The sequence below is a fragment of the Diuraphis noxia genome, unplaced genomic scaffold, assembly GCF_037042655.1.
Source record: "Diuraphis noxia isolate RWA-SAM2 unplaced genomic scaffold, SU_Dnox_SAM2 contig0003, whole genome shotgun sequence".
NCBI classification, from domain to species: Eukaryota; Metazoa; Arthropoda; class Insecta; order Hemiptera; family Aphididae; genus Diuraphis; species Diuraphis noxia.
In genome coordinates, this window is record NW_028301713.1 from 14,438,753 (window position 1) to 14,453,404 (window position 14,652).

The window sequence follows — 14,652 nt, forward strand, 5'->3', positions numbered from 1 at the left end:
TTTTCACTATAACCGCGGTATAAAACGTTTACCGTACAAAACCAAGGGTACGCCATTGGTGTACTTGCAGTACATTATACAATAGTAAATTAGTAAGTAGATAGGTACCAAACGCTGTAAATCCAAAAACTCTGGTCGACTTTTTAACTCAAAGCACCATAACAGTTGTGTTATATTTGATAATAAATAAAGTAATATAATTATGCTATCCTGTGTGCTTAATATTACTTTTTAGTAATAATCAATTAAGCAGTTTAATATACTCAGTTAGACGTTTTATTTGATCTTTTAAGTATTCAATATTTAACCTACAATGCCCGCACAATGTTAGCTTATTCCAACTTTGCCCGTAACATGTGTAAAGTATAGAATGTATATAACTGCAATAATTAGTAAATTACAGATAGCATTTAGCGTTGTTCTATATCTATACTATATATTACTAATAAACTATATTATACAAAATATTTATGTACCTACTACTTTATGCATCTATATATTAGGTACACAGATTTACCTAACGTTTAATTATGATAAAATAAATTACATATGATAAATAATTACTCTGTAGTCCTATCTACATCATAGCAACAAAACCATAACTCACCACCCAAAAAATAATCACATGTATCCCGTATTTGGCACCACTAATGTCTTTTATTTCATTTCACTTTTTAATTTAACTACATATTAATAATATTTACACAACTATACTTTATAGGTTATTGACTCATGATATAAATTGACAGTTTAATGACAAATAATTGAACTCTTAAATTAATAATATAATATATTACGCTGATTAAATTTGTAAAACAGATATATTTCTAAGGAATAAAATAAGCAGGTAATTTAGAAGTCAAAATATATTATAATACTTTGGTTATGTTTACTATATTTACAAAATTCAATAATTAGTCTAAAGATAAACAATACAAAAATATTATGTTTTTAGATAGATAAACAATAAACGCGATCAACTTTGGCAGTAAAAATATGTTTAAATTTTTTTACAATTCTGTTAATCATATAAAAAATAGAAACATATTATCTAATTTGAACGTGTTTGTTAAAACCACGGTATATTATTATATATACTGTGGTTAAAACAGTTCATTATTTGAAAAAAATATATATATGTATTTGTATATTATATAAATAAATAAATAATTCACAATATATATGTAATAAATATTATTGTATAATAATTATAATAATTAAGCTTAAACGTTATTGACTTAAATTTCAACGTCAGAAAAGGTAACATTAAAAATAATATATATCATTAATAAATTATTTTATAGTTTTTGTATGTCCAATGCTGACAAATATAATACATAATATAATGCATCTTATTTCTTATAAATAAAAAAAGAAACTAAAAATGAGGATAAGGCTCTTTATTTTTCTAACTGTCAGTCATTGATAGTTGTATTTTACTTTCAATACATATAGGTACATTCTGTCAAACATTTTTACTTGTAAAATAATTAATTTTAGGCTTGATAATCAACGCAATTGATAATAAATATAAATATTATGCATAACATAATGATATAAAGAAATAGATGGATAAACAGAAAAATAAAGTGATGTAATTTTTCAATAGCCTGCAAAAAGTAATTCATCTAAATATTCAAAAGACCCACAATAATTAATATATTTTTACAAAATAAGTCAAGCAATATGGATTTAGGTACCTATCAGACTTTCCACGAAAATTATTCATAGCCACATTTTCTATTTATGTCAACATTTTAATGTATAGTGACAGATTGTATGTACATATTATTATTTGTTTAATTATTAAAAATTGTCTACAATAAAATTAAATAAATATGCATTTGCTATGAATTCGAGTTTTTCAAATAATCTATAGGTTTAATTTTTTTTTATAGCTAATGATTGCCTATGTAAATATTAATTAATTAACGGTTGCTTTTGTGAACTAATTGAAACTACGTACATTTGGGAAGGTATGAATTGTGTGTCCATGTAGATATCCCATTAGTTAAAAATTTAATAACACCTAAGACCTAACACATGTCACATAGTTTCACTCGGGAGGTTGGATTGGTATATTATAAATTATAATGATATTATTTGAAGTATTTTGTATTTGAAAAACAATCACCAATACTTTGATATCTGTTGAAATCAACAATAAATTTATTGGAAACCAATTTCAATGATAGTTTTAAATCACTGCTAATTGATTCTATAAAATATATTTTTCATAGTTTATCTTTTATGATGAATCTATTCAACTAAATATCAAAGCACTCACCCGAAAAGTATAATTTTGGAAAAATAAATATAAAATAGAAATAATCCGAGAAAAAACTTTTTCAGACAGTTTATAATTTTCGGTGTCCGTACAAAAATAGTATTTAAGGTTTTGGTATTTATGAAACTGCGGGATATGTGAAACCGTTGATGTATATGACGTGATAATATGACACGCAGACTCGGAATGTGGCTAGTGTGCTCATTAATTTTCAATTTTTTTACAGCTGCAAACACTCATTTTTACAAAAAGTATTAACTTTTATGAAAATGTTTATTCCGGAAAACTTGAAGACGCTTGCAAATTTAACTTTATTTATTGATAAGCATTTAAAGTTTAGAGGCTACGGTGAGAACATACTGCGACATATTTAATCGTTCGCTGCCTGTACTCTGATCGTCTAAACTTTAAATGTTTATTAATACGATAATAATTCGTTCATAATATTCGATATTCGTAGATAGGTTATAGGGCATTAATTTTTTTCCTATCAGATTAGAGAATTTTGTTTCAGTCGAGAAATGTGGAAAAAAATATATATATGATTATGTCCCTATAATGTGTAGTACCTTAAGTTTTCCAAAACAGTGAATAATTTTCGAAACAACGAGCGATTCTGCAGTTGAAAGTGAATCAACTGCCTTGTATACAATAATTAGTAAATAATAAAAATTAGGCATACACCTAACTAACGTATAAATTTATGTGTATAAATATAATATTATAACGACCATGCGACGTCAGCAGCAGCTGCAGTTATATTATTAATTATTATAATGCAGTTTAAGTCGTGTGCGACGCCAAAATCTCGCCCGTATAATAATTATTGCGGTTCGCACTAACTGTCATTAATATCGGTTAGCCGCCCTGCTCTGGTGATGGTGATGGTGGTGGTGATGCCTGGACGATTTTTTGTTGTGATCCATCGGCGCCGCCGTCGATCGTGGGTGGTACACGTCGTTGACGACCAGCTCAGATCCGTCACGCATGCTCTCGATGCGTGGTGACCCGTCGGCCACGGTATCCTTGCGCCTACCACCCGCGTGGTGGTGATGGTGGTGATGGTGTGGCCGGGAGTGTTTAGGCGACGCGGCCGACTGGTGCAGGTTCTCCCACGCCTGCCTATAGTACCGATTCAGGCCTCCCCGGCTCTCGGAACCGGACGAGTCCAGTGAGGCGACCGTGTTGGTGTCTGGCGACGCACGGTGCCGGAAATGTTTGGCACTGCGATTCCTGCGGAAGTGAATAAAATAGTAAATTGTGTATATTAGTATTCAGGTGTCATAGGTACGTTAAAATAGTGGTTGCAAAAGTGATGATGCGTTTACTGAAAACGCGACGACTTGCAGTTATTTTTTTAAAAAAAGGTTCGATTTTCATTTACCGACAAATATAATCTATAGAAACTTCCATCATCATTGATTCATTTTTTGACGTAAAGAAACATTATAAATTATAATATGTAAATATTTTATGTAAACACTATATAGGTGTACAAATCCAGTGGCTAGTTTAACCATATGTGCATATTTTAGGGGGGGGGGAGCTTAGGTTTTTTTTAGTACTTCTAGATTTCAAATAATTACTCCAATATATTATATTATATTGAGAATATGTCAGCGCACTCTCTGGATCATTCGCAACATACCAAATTTACATTCGGCATAATTAATATTACCTTGTTAACCAATCTGTGGCACGCGAAAAGATTTTGAGGACACGCAGAAAATTAAAATATTTTTATTAAACTCATACACATACATATATATATATATATATATATATAATATTATTCATGGCACGCTCGAAAAAAAGGTAATCCGAAAAAAAATCCCCAGACTACAATATTACTCACAACTTTATTCACAAATATTTTTTAACGTTAATTGGTATCTATAATTACCACATTATTAATATTAAATTAGAAATACGTATATTATATTATATTATACTATATTATTATATTATATCATTCAATAAATTAATATAGTTGTTAGAAAAACAAAGTTTTTATTAAAAAATTATATTTTTAAATATTTTTTATCCTTATAATTTTAACTAAAAATATCTATAAAATATACCGAGTTCCTAGTAGTCCCATAGAGTATTTTAGAGTAAAGATGTATAAATATTTTTTTAGATTTTTAGATTTTTTTCAACTACTTATGAGAAACCTTGTTTTAAATTTGCAATACTTAGCTATAGAAATCGAAAATTTTTTGCATTTTTAGAAAATGTTTGTAATTTTTGGTATTAATTATTTTTGTTTTCCGTTATAATTACATTTAAAAATGTCAACAGTTTTTTGTCTAATACCTATATAAAGTCATAATCATAACGTTTGATTTATAAATAGCTCTAAAATATTTAAAATATTTTGAAAATGTTATCATACATTTCTACATAGAAAAAATCATATAAACATTTGTTGAAAATTTCAAAAAACTACAAACAATTATATCATTATATGTTTTTACTGTGAATTGGTGCCTACGTTTAATGATTATTGTTTGATAATTATTATATTATTATTATCTATATTTTGTATTATTGACGCATTAGTTATTCGAAATATTTTTATATGCTATATGTTTTTACTGTGAGTAGGTGTTAATTAACGTTTAAAAATATATGTTCAACAATTTTCATGAGGTTGTGAGTAATATTGCGGTCTGGGGATTTTTTTCCTAGGGTCGGGGATTTTTTTTCCCGCGGATTTTTTTTCCGCAATTCGAAAAAAAGGGTAATTTTTGGCATAAAGCATTCAAATAATTTGCCACTTATCCTTTGTTACTTTTAATATTTGAGTGAATTTACTTAAGGTTAAGAATATTATTTATGTAAAAATACATTGACTAATTTATTAAATTTCAATGTTCATGTACCTAAGTAATATATGAGTGTGTTGAAATCATTACAATTTAAAAATGCTAATAAATTTCATAAAAAATTTAAATAGTAAAAATCAAACGTAGTGAACTAGTGACACAAGTAATATTTTTTTACTTAAAATTTTATAATAAGTGAATTCACTCAAATACTAAAAATAACAACACAGTATTGGTTGCACAAATATCAGAGAAGAAAACAAATGGTGCGCTTACAGTCTCTCAATTTAATATATTATAACTAAATCGCTTGTAAATCATTGTATGGATATTTTTTATTTCAAAATTTGTTTCAATACGGTTACAATATTTTAAATGCTTGTACAATTTGGTGTTTTATTAAACTGTAGTTTAATAAAACATACCTAACCTAACTAAAATATAATTATGTATCATTAAGTTGAAGAATGTGGATGTCTTAATGTCTTTCCCATATTGAAGTCATTTGTTTAAATCGATTTAATAACTATTAAAAAAATATATCTAATATTATTTTTGACATAATGGCAATCGAACCTTTTTACATTTTTGCGGTAATGAAAAAAAAAAGTTTGGAGAAACAATTAATACATGCCTATATAATAATATAAGTGTGCGCACTGATTTTTTTTATCATTGTGTATCGTTAAAAATTTCACTTGGAATCCCGAATTTGTTTTCCAATATAATAAAATTTAATTCTAGACTCTTCGTTAACCATCTTCTACTACAATGTTTTGTCATGTTTTGAGCTATACCTGAATTAAAGTATCTCGTGCGCACGCCTAATAATGACGAGTAAGTATCAGTGGTTGTCAAAGTCCACGTCAACCAACCCAACATCCAAACTAGGTACAATAACACCGTGCTGCCGTGCCCATAATATAAAATATAAAAGCGTGCGAAAAACTGAAGCATATCGTGCGTAAAAACGGTGCGCCATAAAATAATATTATTGTTACGATAGTCGTACGAGAACAACGCAACAACAACAACAACAACAACAACAACAACAATGATAATAATGACGATAAAACAACAATAGCAGTGCGATTAGAAAACGGTGTGGTGATACATATCAGTCGTACCTTAGACTTATGGGTTTCGGGTAGGTATACGGTTTGTTTTTGTTTTGTACTGTTTTGGTACGGGTACACGTTAAAATTATAATGTGTCTATCGGTGCGCGGTTATTGTCATAACGGGTTAGAGAAATAGCCAGCTCGGCTTCTATACGCCCTAGAGAACTGACGCCGTCCGACTTGCTGGTCGGGGAACGGCATTGCCAGTAGTGTATACCATCGGGACGGCATGTTATGCGGACCAGACGGAAGTTTTTGGTTCCTATTGCTGTAAACAAAAACAAAACAGCCCACATGTAGCAGCCGACAAGCGATTTTTGTTGTTAGTCGCACAGACACTCAAGGATTTCAGACGCGCACAATATTTTTCTTTTTGTAAACTTAAGTCCTACGATGAAGTAAGCACACCGCGTAATAAAATCACGTTACCTTTTCACTAGAATGACGATTGTGGTCACAACTGCTGCTAGGAACACGAATGCTCCGAACACACCCAATGCGATTATTGCTCCTATTTTACACATACACACAAAAAAAAATTAACATACTATAGTTACTATTATCTATTAGAAATTGATTTAGTATAAATTACCCAAATTGAGTTTGGGGCCAAGCCGGTGTTCGCTTTCCACCTGAGACGGTATGTTGGCCGCATTTGGGTTTGTTCGGACGTGAACGCTATCTGGAATCTCGTTGTCATGCGGATGCGCAGAGGCGATTACCACATTGGATGACGTTTGGCCGCTATCGTCCTAATGAAGAGAAAGTAACATTCGCTCAGTTTCCGGTTGATAAAGCACCGAATTTTCAGATTTGAACTAATAATCTCGGATAAACTATATATATTTAGCTTGATTCAAATTTGTAACCCAAAGAAAGTGTCTGATTTTCATAATGGTCTATAATAATTCATATACTAAATTAACACACCTGATCGTTTGCTGGTTTCGTTAATATAGTTGGCTTGGTTGTGAACGGCCGTGGTTTTTCACGATTAGGAGTCGGTGGCGCACGGCTGCTAGGAACAGTACTTGTCGATACAGCCTTAGTCACTAACACAGCTGGTGCAATTGGTGTTTTGATTTCTTCTGAATAACAAATATTTCACGTTCAATATCGGACATCATAAACAATTGAATAGAATTTATTGAATGGAAAATATTATAAATAACCACAACACTAACCTTTACAATAAGGTGGTTTATTATCGTACTGGCCACTTGGTAAGCATACTAATTGTTTGGGTCCGACTAAACGGAAACGTCTAGACACACATGTGTACTCCACTAGTGTTCCAACAATACTTTCATTGTTTGACATCTGGTATTCACCATTAGGAACTACCGGAGGATCATCACATTTTTGGACTTAACAGAAAAAAATAAATTATATATATATATGTATAAATACATAATAATCATATAAAAATGAAAAAGTTATAATATGATTTGTATTACCTGTACACTTTGGTGGTGGTCCATCCCATCTTTCGTCCAAATCACAAATTAATCTATCTCTGCCGATCATTTTATATCCTTCATTACAACTATACTGTACTTGGCTTAAATAGTTGACCGTACCATTGATTAGCTTATAGCTACCATTTGAAATGTCCGCAGGAAAACCACATTGAATTCCTATAAAATAGATCATAATTCAGTTTTTACAGATTTAAAATTTTTTTTAACTTACGTTTACACACGGGTGGAAATTCATTATAAAACCCTGTTCCGAGACACGTGCGAGTTGATGGACCGATCAACAGGTGGCCTTCATCGCAAGAATACTCGACCGCGGTACCAACATTGAAATTATCAGCTATCATTGTTGAATTTGGAGGTTGTTCTGGCCTACCACAAGCAGTTGGTTCTACGCGAAAAAAATGAAAAAAATATTTTATAACTTTAATAATTAAAATTTATTTGTACGTGGTATTTATTGAATTATGCTAAAAATGAATTAATACGAACGGTGTTGACAAATGAAATTTAGCGGAGCATTGCAATTAGTATCTGACCATAACCAGCCTTTGGAACCATCGAATCGGGCACAATCGCCTCCATTTATTGATGTAGTTTCAGAACCACTTGATGGTAAACTCCAGAACGATACTGTTTGATCATCACCATTTAACCATTTCCAATTATTTTTGTTATGAGCGTCCCTCACAGCGCCCATCCAATATTGACTTTGTGAATCACTCCTGAAAATAATAACAACCATAATAATATGACATGGGAGTTAAATATAGAGAGGGAGTTATGGATAGTGTGTTCATACACACATTGGTTAGATGGAGGTTTGTATAATCATATTATGTGTAATATACAAGATGAATCACCAAACATACTCACCCCCATTTTTGATTTTTATAGTAAATTTATTCAAATTAAGAATTTGGAATTTTTAATGGGTTATATAACCATATTGCTAATTATTTACATTTTTATACCATTTTAATAATGTCCATTGCTTATACAAACTTTTTTTTTAAAAATTAGAACTATAATTTTTTTACTTTAAATTGTTAAGTAGATGATATTTTTCTTGAAAATGTTGATATATAATCAATATTCGAACTATTTGTTTGTCGATTTTTTTTTTTATTAGCTATTAGTATTTAACTATGATAGTTTGTTAATTATAACCACATGACACTCATTAAATGAAATGAATATACAGATATACTAAGTAGTTGAAAACATTAACATTTTGGCCTTAAGAGGCTTAAGAGTATTAAAACATCAGAATTAAAAATTCATTAATCATTATTAAATGAAAAATAGTGATTAGTATGTTTGGTAAATCACCAATGTATAATACGTATGTCTGTAGTAATATACATTCAAATACATGTTCCTATTAAATATATTTTAACTTGCCTGTGTCTTCTCCATAGTTCCCAGCTGACAAATCCTTGTAATGCGGGATTACTTTCATCAACCAATGTGCCACCTCTTGATCTACAAAACCCTAATGCGTCCCTTAAGTTCATTGGCTGACGGTTATAAAATATATAGCACTTTCCGTTATATGTAGCAGTACTTCCTGGTGGTTGGTCTCGGAATTGTGGACATCTTTCAATCGGCAACGCCTGGAAATAAAATGAATAAATTGAGTTACAACCATTGTTTTACATTGGAGCAAATTAATCTATTTTCATTTTTTTTTTTTTTTTTTTTTTTTTTAAATCAGATAAATTGTGTTTTGACAATTTTATTATAATTTCTAATATTACCTATATTTTGATGTAATTTAAAATTGATTTCCAAACTTGTATCTATACCTATTCATTTATTAATATATCTGTGTTTAAGTATAAAATCTAAGTGTTGTAATCTTGAGAAATACCTACCTAGATACTTCATAAGCCCTAATAAAATAAAACCGATATTTTTATGCTCGTATACGCATCGGGAATATGAAGGTTTTTCATAAAACATGTAGGTACATATATTACACATTAAACCACTAATCTATGTATAATGTGTTATAATTATTATACTATTATATACAGGGTGATTTTTTTATCATGAACCACTCATTATTTCAAAAAGTATCAATGTTTTTGAAAATATTTTTTTACAAAGTTTCATGTTGTTAAAAAACAACGTTTTTATTAAAAAATTATGGTTTTAAATATTTTTTATCCTTATAATTTTTAAGTTTTTTACTTTTTTGAATGATAACCTAGAGTTTTAATTTCATATTCCAAAGCAGAATATTTTTCTAAGTATTTTGATACGTAAAAATCGAATTTTGGTCGAGTAGTTTATGAGTTATAACTTATAAGTATTTAAAGTTTAGAGAAGTGGAGTAGTGGAAAAATATTTTGCGGGGTAACCCCGTACCACTCCACTCTACCAATCTAAACTTTAAATACTTATAACTCATAAACTACTCGTCCAAAATTCGATTTTTACGTATCAAAATACTAAGAAAAATATTCTGCTTTGGAATATGAAATTAAAACTTTAGGTTGTAATTAAAAAAAGTAAAAGACTTAAAAAATTATAAGGATAAAAAATATTTAAAAACATAATTTTTTAATAAAAACGTTATTTTTTTTAACAACATGCAACTTTGTAAAAAAATATTTTCAAAAATATTGATACTTTTTGAAACAATGAGTGGTTTATGATAAAAAAAATCACCCTATAGGTATATATAGGTAATTTATAACTTAAAAAGTATGTAATTTTAAATTTAATAATTTTTATAATGGTAAAAAATATCACTCAAGCTAGCTAGGTTTTAGATTCTGAGCGGAGCGATGAATGTATTGATTTTACCATGATGTGTGTTTTTTTTTTTTTTTTTTTGTGTCTGTCATCAAGTTTTGGGGCAGTAAAAATGCTTCGATTTTTGACTTCAGTACCTCGTTCGATCAGAAAGTGAATCTAGTTGGTACTTTGGGGGGTCAAAAGTAAAAAATTCTTAATACTTTTCTAAATAATCGAGAAAAACAAACTAAAAATTAACGGAAAAACGGGAAATTTTACGCACACTCATTTTTCGACAAAATCGATTTTGGTTTTTGATGTAACTTTAAAACGAATGACCATAAATACGTGAAATTTTCACCGAATGTTTATAAAAGTATATTCTATCCACCATGAAATTTTCAAAAAATTTCGACTTAAGTTGAACTATTCATAGGCATTTGAAATTTTCGATCATTATTAGTTTTTTTTAAATTAATATCGATAAAAATTTATTTGTTAGGCAGAAAAGCTTGAAAATTTAATACAAGGCTCTTAACATATTGTTACAATAGCAGTTGAAAAATAAAAGAAATATATAGTCACAATTTTTATTTATAAGCATTTAAAGTTCAAATTTTGACAACATATTATGTATAAAACACGAAAACACGAAAATTCGTAAATTATTTTATGCTAGAAATTCATAAAAATTTTTCCTATTATATCTAAGATTTCAAAATTTAATACAAGGCTCATAATATATTTTTACAATAGCAATTGAAAAATAAAAGAAATATATAGTCACAATTTTTATTTATAAGCATTTAAAGTTCAAATTTTGACTAAATACGTAAAAATTACGGCAATGTTCAACTTACTGACTGCCGTATTAATAATAACTAATAAGTAATAATAATCTATAATATATCCTAGACAGATAAACCGTCTCCGCTCAGAATCGTTTTTCGTATACAATGATATAATATCATTGGATTCAAATTTAATTCCTTCCATTACAGTAACCCACTTGTAACCTACTGTACAGCAGAGAGATATCCATGACTTACCCGCCTTTTTTTTTTATTAACTTTTTTAGGAATTATAATAGTGTTACAGTCCCTACACAAATAAATACAAAAGTAATTTTGTATTTTATGAAGAAAATAAGTGAGTTTGAGAGAACACTCAGTATTGTCATCCAACAGTTAATTTGATATAACTAATTACTTATTACTATATTACTAATATAATATCTAATAATAACAATTTTTTACCTTTTTAATATTATTTACAATATAAATACCTAAATCACTAATAATGAATATGTCGAATTGTGTGGAGTTATTAGTTACTGTATGCACTTTGTTTAGATGAAGTATTAATTTAATTTTTTTTTCAAATTACAATTCATTTTTAAATGTATCTTGAATGAATTAAATTAAACTCATATATTAATTATAAAATATTTTATTTTTACGTTACAATAACTTAAATTGTATAAACTTACTTGATCAGTATAGACGAAAGCTTCACATATTGATAACTGAGTGGATCCACTAGCAGTTTCCATATGGACACTAACGAATGCGCCTGGCATGGGTGGATTGCATGGAAGGAACAACGGTTTTCCTTCATCAATAAAGCCAGTGAATCGGTTGCATATAGGATTCGTGCCTAGGTCGGGCCTATTGTTTCCTACTCGCACGACTATCGTAGCCGGTTTGTTTTTACCTGTAAGCAATGCTAATATAAGTTAACAGGCAACACTTACATTTTATTTATATCATTTAATGTAAAAAATCATAAGTAGTGTTTATCATGTCATTGCGACAAGCCCTATTTCTTGGGAAATCTTCAGACCATGTGAAAAGTTATTTTCCGAAAATCAAATGTATTTACATTGTTTTATTATACAGAAGCGACAATGTAGGTAGTTAGACAATGACTATAATATAATATGATATACTAATATACTAATACTAGTATTATAGTGGGTACCACTTTCTTTGACCGGTTTTTTTGCACGTTTTTCGCACGTGCTAATAGAATATTGAATGATAATATGAATTGGTTTTATTCATTGTAACTAATTTACCGAAAATACCTCTATGAATAAAAACAACTCAAAAATAATACAATATTTATGTTTAGATTATGAAACTTTTTTTATAGTCATAAAATTCTTCCTGAAGCGAAAACAATCGTGTAGGTACTTGTTTAATTTTTCCATAAAAAACCAAATATAATTTATTGTTTGTAATATTTTCTTTTATGCACCATTTTGTTGATGTTTATCAAAGTTTAAGACATTTAATATTAACAACTTCAAGGCATTTAACTTTTGCATTTTAAATAATAATTCAATACTGATTTCATTAGATATATTTTTTAAAACTATATATATTTTAAATCATACAATTTTCTGATGATACACATTATTTTAAAAGTATTGTCATATAACGTTGAGTCATATATTTAACACAGTTCTACAACTCTGCATAAACTATTAAATTCAGAGAAATTAAAATAAATTTTAAATATGGGTTAAGCAGCGTTACTACCTACATTATTTTTTACGAGGTACCTGGTTAAATAGGTAGATATGTAGGTAGATGTTTTATTGCACCAACAGTCATTTATCTAGATTTTTTTACTTTTAAAAGTGTAAATTATGCAATATTTCCAATTATTTATATTTTTTTGCAGATGACCTAAAATTGGCTAAAATGATATTCTGAATTAAATCTATAATGATAATTTTTAGGAAAATGAGATCAGAAAATTCTTGATATGTTTAAGTGTTGAATATAAATAGGTACAATAGTAAACAATAATTTTTGCAATGGTTCTAAGTTTCTAACTAATGATCTTGTAAAATAAATATGTCAATTGATTATTCAAATAATCGTATAAATGATATATTTATTGACCCGATATAAGTTAAATTGAATTCATATTAAATATTTTAATTTATCTACTAATATAACTACTAAACTACCTATTTAATACTAATTTTCAATGATTCCCGTTCTCCATTATTAAATTACATTCCATTTTATTAGTTTGACAGTTTTACACTATTTTTTTTCGATATTCAGGTTCTTAGAATAATCATTCCAATATAGGTATTAACCATTTTATAATGAATTGAAAATAAATTAACAAATGCTCAATTTTAGTTTGTTTGCGAAGTTCAAAATTTACCATCTTAAGTTATGATGCGTTTTTTTTTTGAAATCAGTATTCCAACATCATATTATTTTTAAAGCATATTTTTTGTATGCCTCACCTCTAAGGAAATATAAATAAATAGGTAAACAACATTATGTCGTAGATAACATAATAAATAATAACCATGTATACCTAAGTTACTTAACAAAAGACATAATTAAGACACTCAATTTACATTGCTATGGTCAAGCGATATACTGGTGTATGCTGGCTTTAATTAATAAATCTATTTTATTTTTATAATATTATGATTTGATTTGTATTATAAAATTATAATACTTATTATTACTATAAATATTTTCTTATCTTATTTAAAACTTTTTGTATAATTATTTATAAGTTTTTTTTATTTTCATTGACTATGGTACTATGGTATATGGTATAGTATTATATTATATTATACTATAGTACTATGGTACCTTTTAAATTAAAATACTCACCGCAACAGGCTTTACCAAAATCCAGTCTCACCAATTGCACCATATATGGTTCCAACAGATTAACATACCACCATGGGGTACGTTCCGGTTTAGTAAGTGTGCATGTTTCGGGGCTGAAAAATGAACTGGTGCTACCATCGATGGCTTTTTGAGGTAGGCCGCCGGGTTCTGAGCTAATTTGCATAGGTGCTTTGCCCGCAGCAACATTTAACACTACACAAAAAAATACGACAAAACATTATAAATTTATCGATATAATACTATATATTTACATGTGGGTATGTCATCTACAGTGAAATCTCGTAAAACTGGTGTAATTATAAGATAATATAATTTATAAGTTACAGTATATTATACATATATTTAAAACGAAAGTACTGTAGCAGAAAAAATTCTGGATCATTTAAAGAATTACGTTTTTAATCCAAAATTTTTACCATAATTTATAATCTGCAAATATCCTACTTTCTTTCTCATGAATTTTAACCGTTTGATATTATATTGCTATATTACAATATTTTAATAAATTAAAACTAACCTA

At 28.4% G+C, this 14,652-nt stretch overlaps 1 protein-coding gene across 1 annotated transcript in view; it reads right to left on the reverse strand.

Annotated features, from left to right (window-relative positions):
* Positions 1-851: 851 nt before the first annotated feature.
* The window catches only part of LOC107172904 (uncharacterized), a 33,650-nt gene continuing 19,849 nt past the window's right edge, over positions 852-14,652 (reverse strand). Inside the window, exons 3-13 of the mRNA XM_089222829.1 lie at positions 14,112-14,324; positions 11,948-12,171; positions 9,118-9,329; positions 8,206-8,438; positions 7,928-8,104; positions 7,693-7,872; positions 7,420-7,602; positions 7,166-7,323; positions 6,828-6,987; positions 6,665-6,746; positions 852-3,520 (exon numbers count right to left, since the gene is read on the reverse strand). Coding sequence (XP_089078955.1) covers positions 3,136-3,520; positions 6,665-6,746; positions 6,828-6,987; positions 7,166-7,323; positions 7,420-7,602; positions 7,693-7,872; positions 7,928-8,104; positions 8,206-8,438; positions 9,118-9,329; positions 11,948-12,171; positions 14,112-14,324 — 2,207 coding nt within the window. The 3' untranslated portion in view covers positions 852-3,135. The remainder of the gene's footprint in view (positions 3,521-6,664; positions 6,747-6,827; positions 6,988-7,165; positions 7,324-7,419; positions 7,603-7,692; positions 7,873-7,927; positions 8,105-8,205; positions 8,439-9,117; positions 9,330-11,947; positions 12,172-14,111; positions 14,325-14,652) is intronic.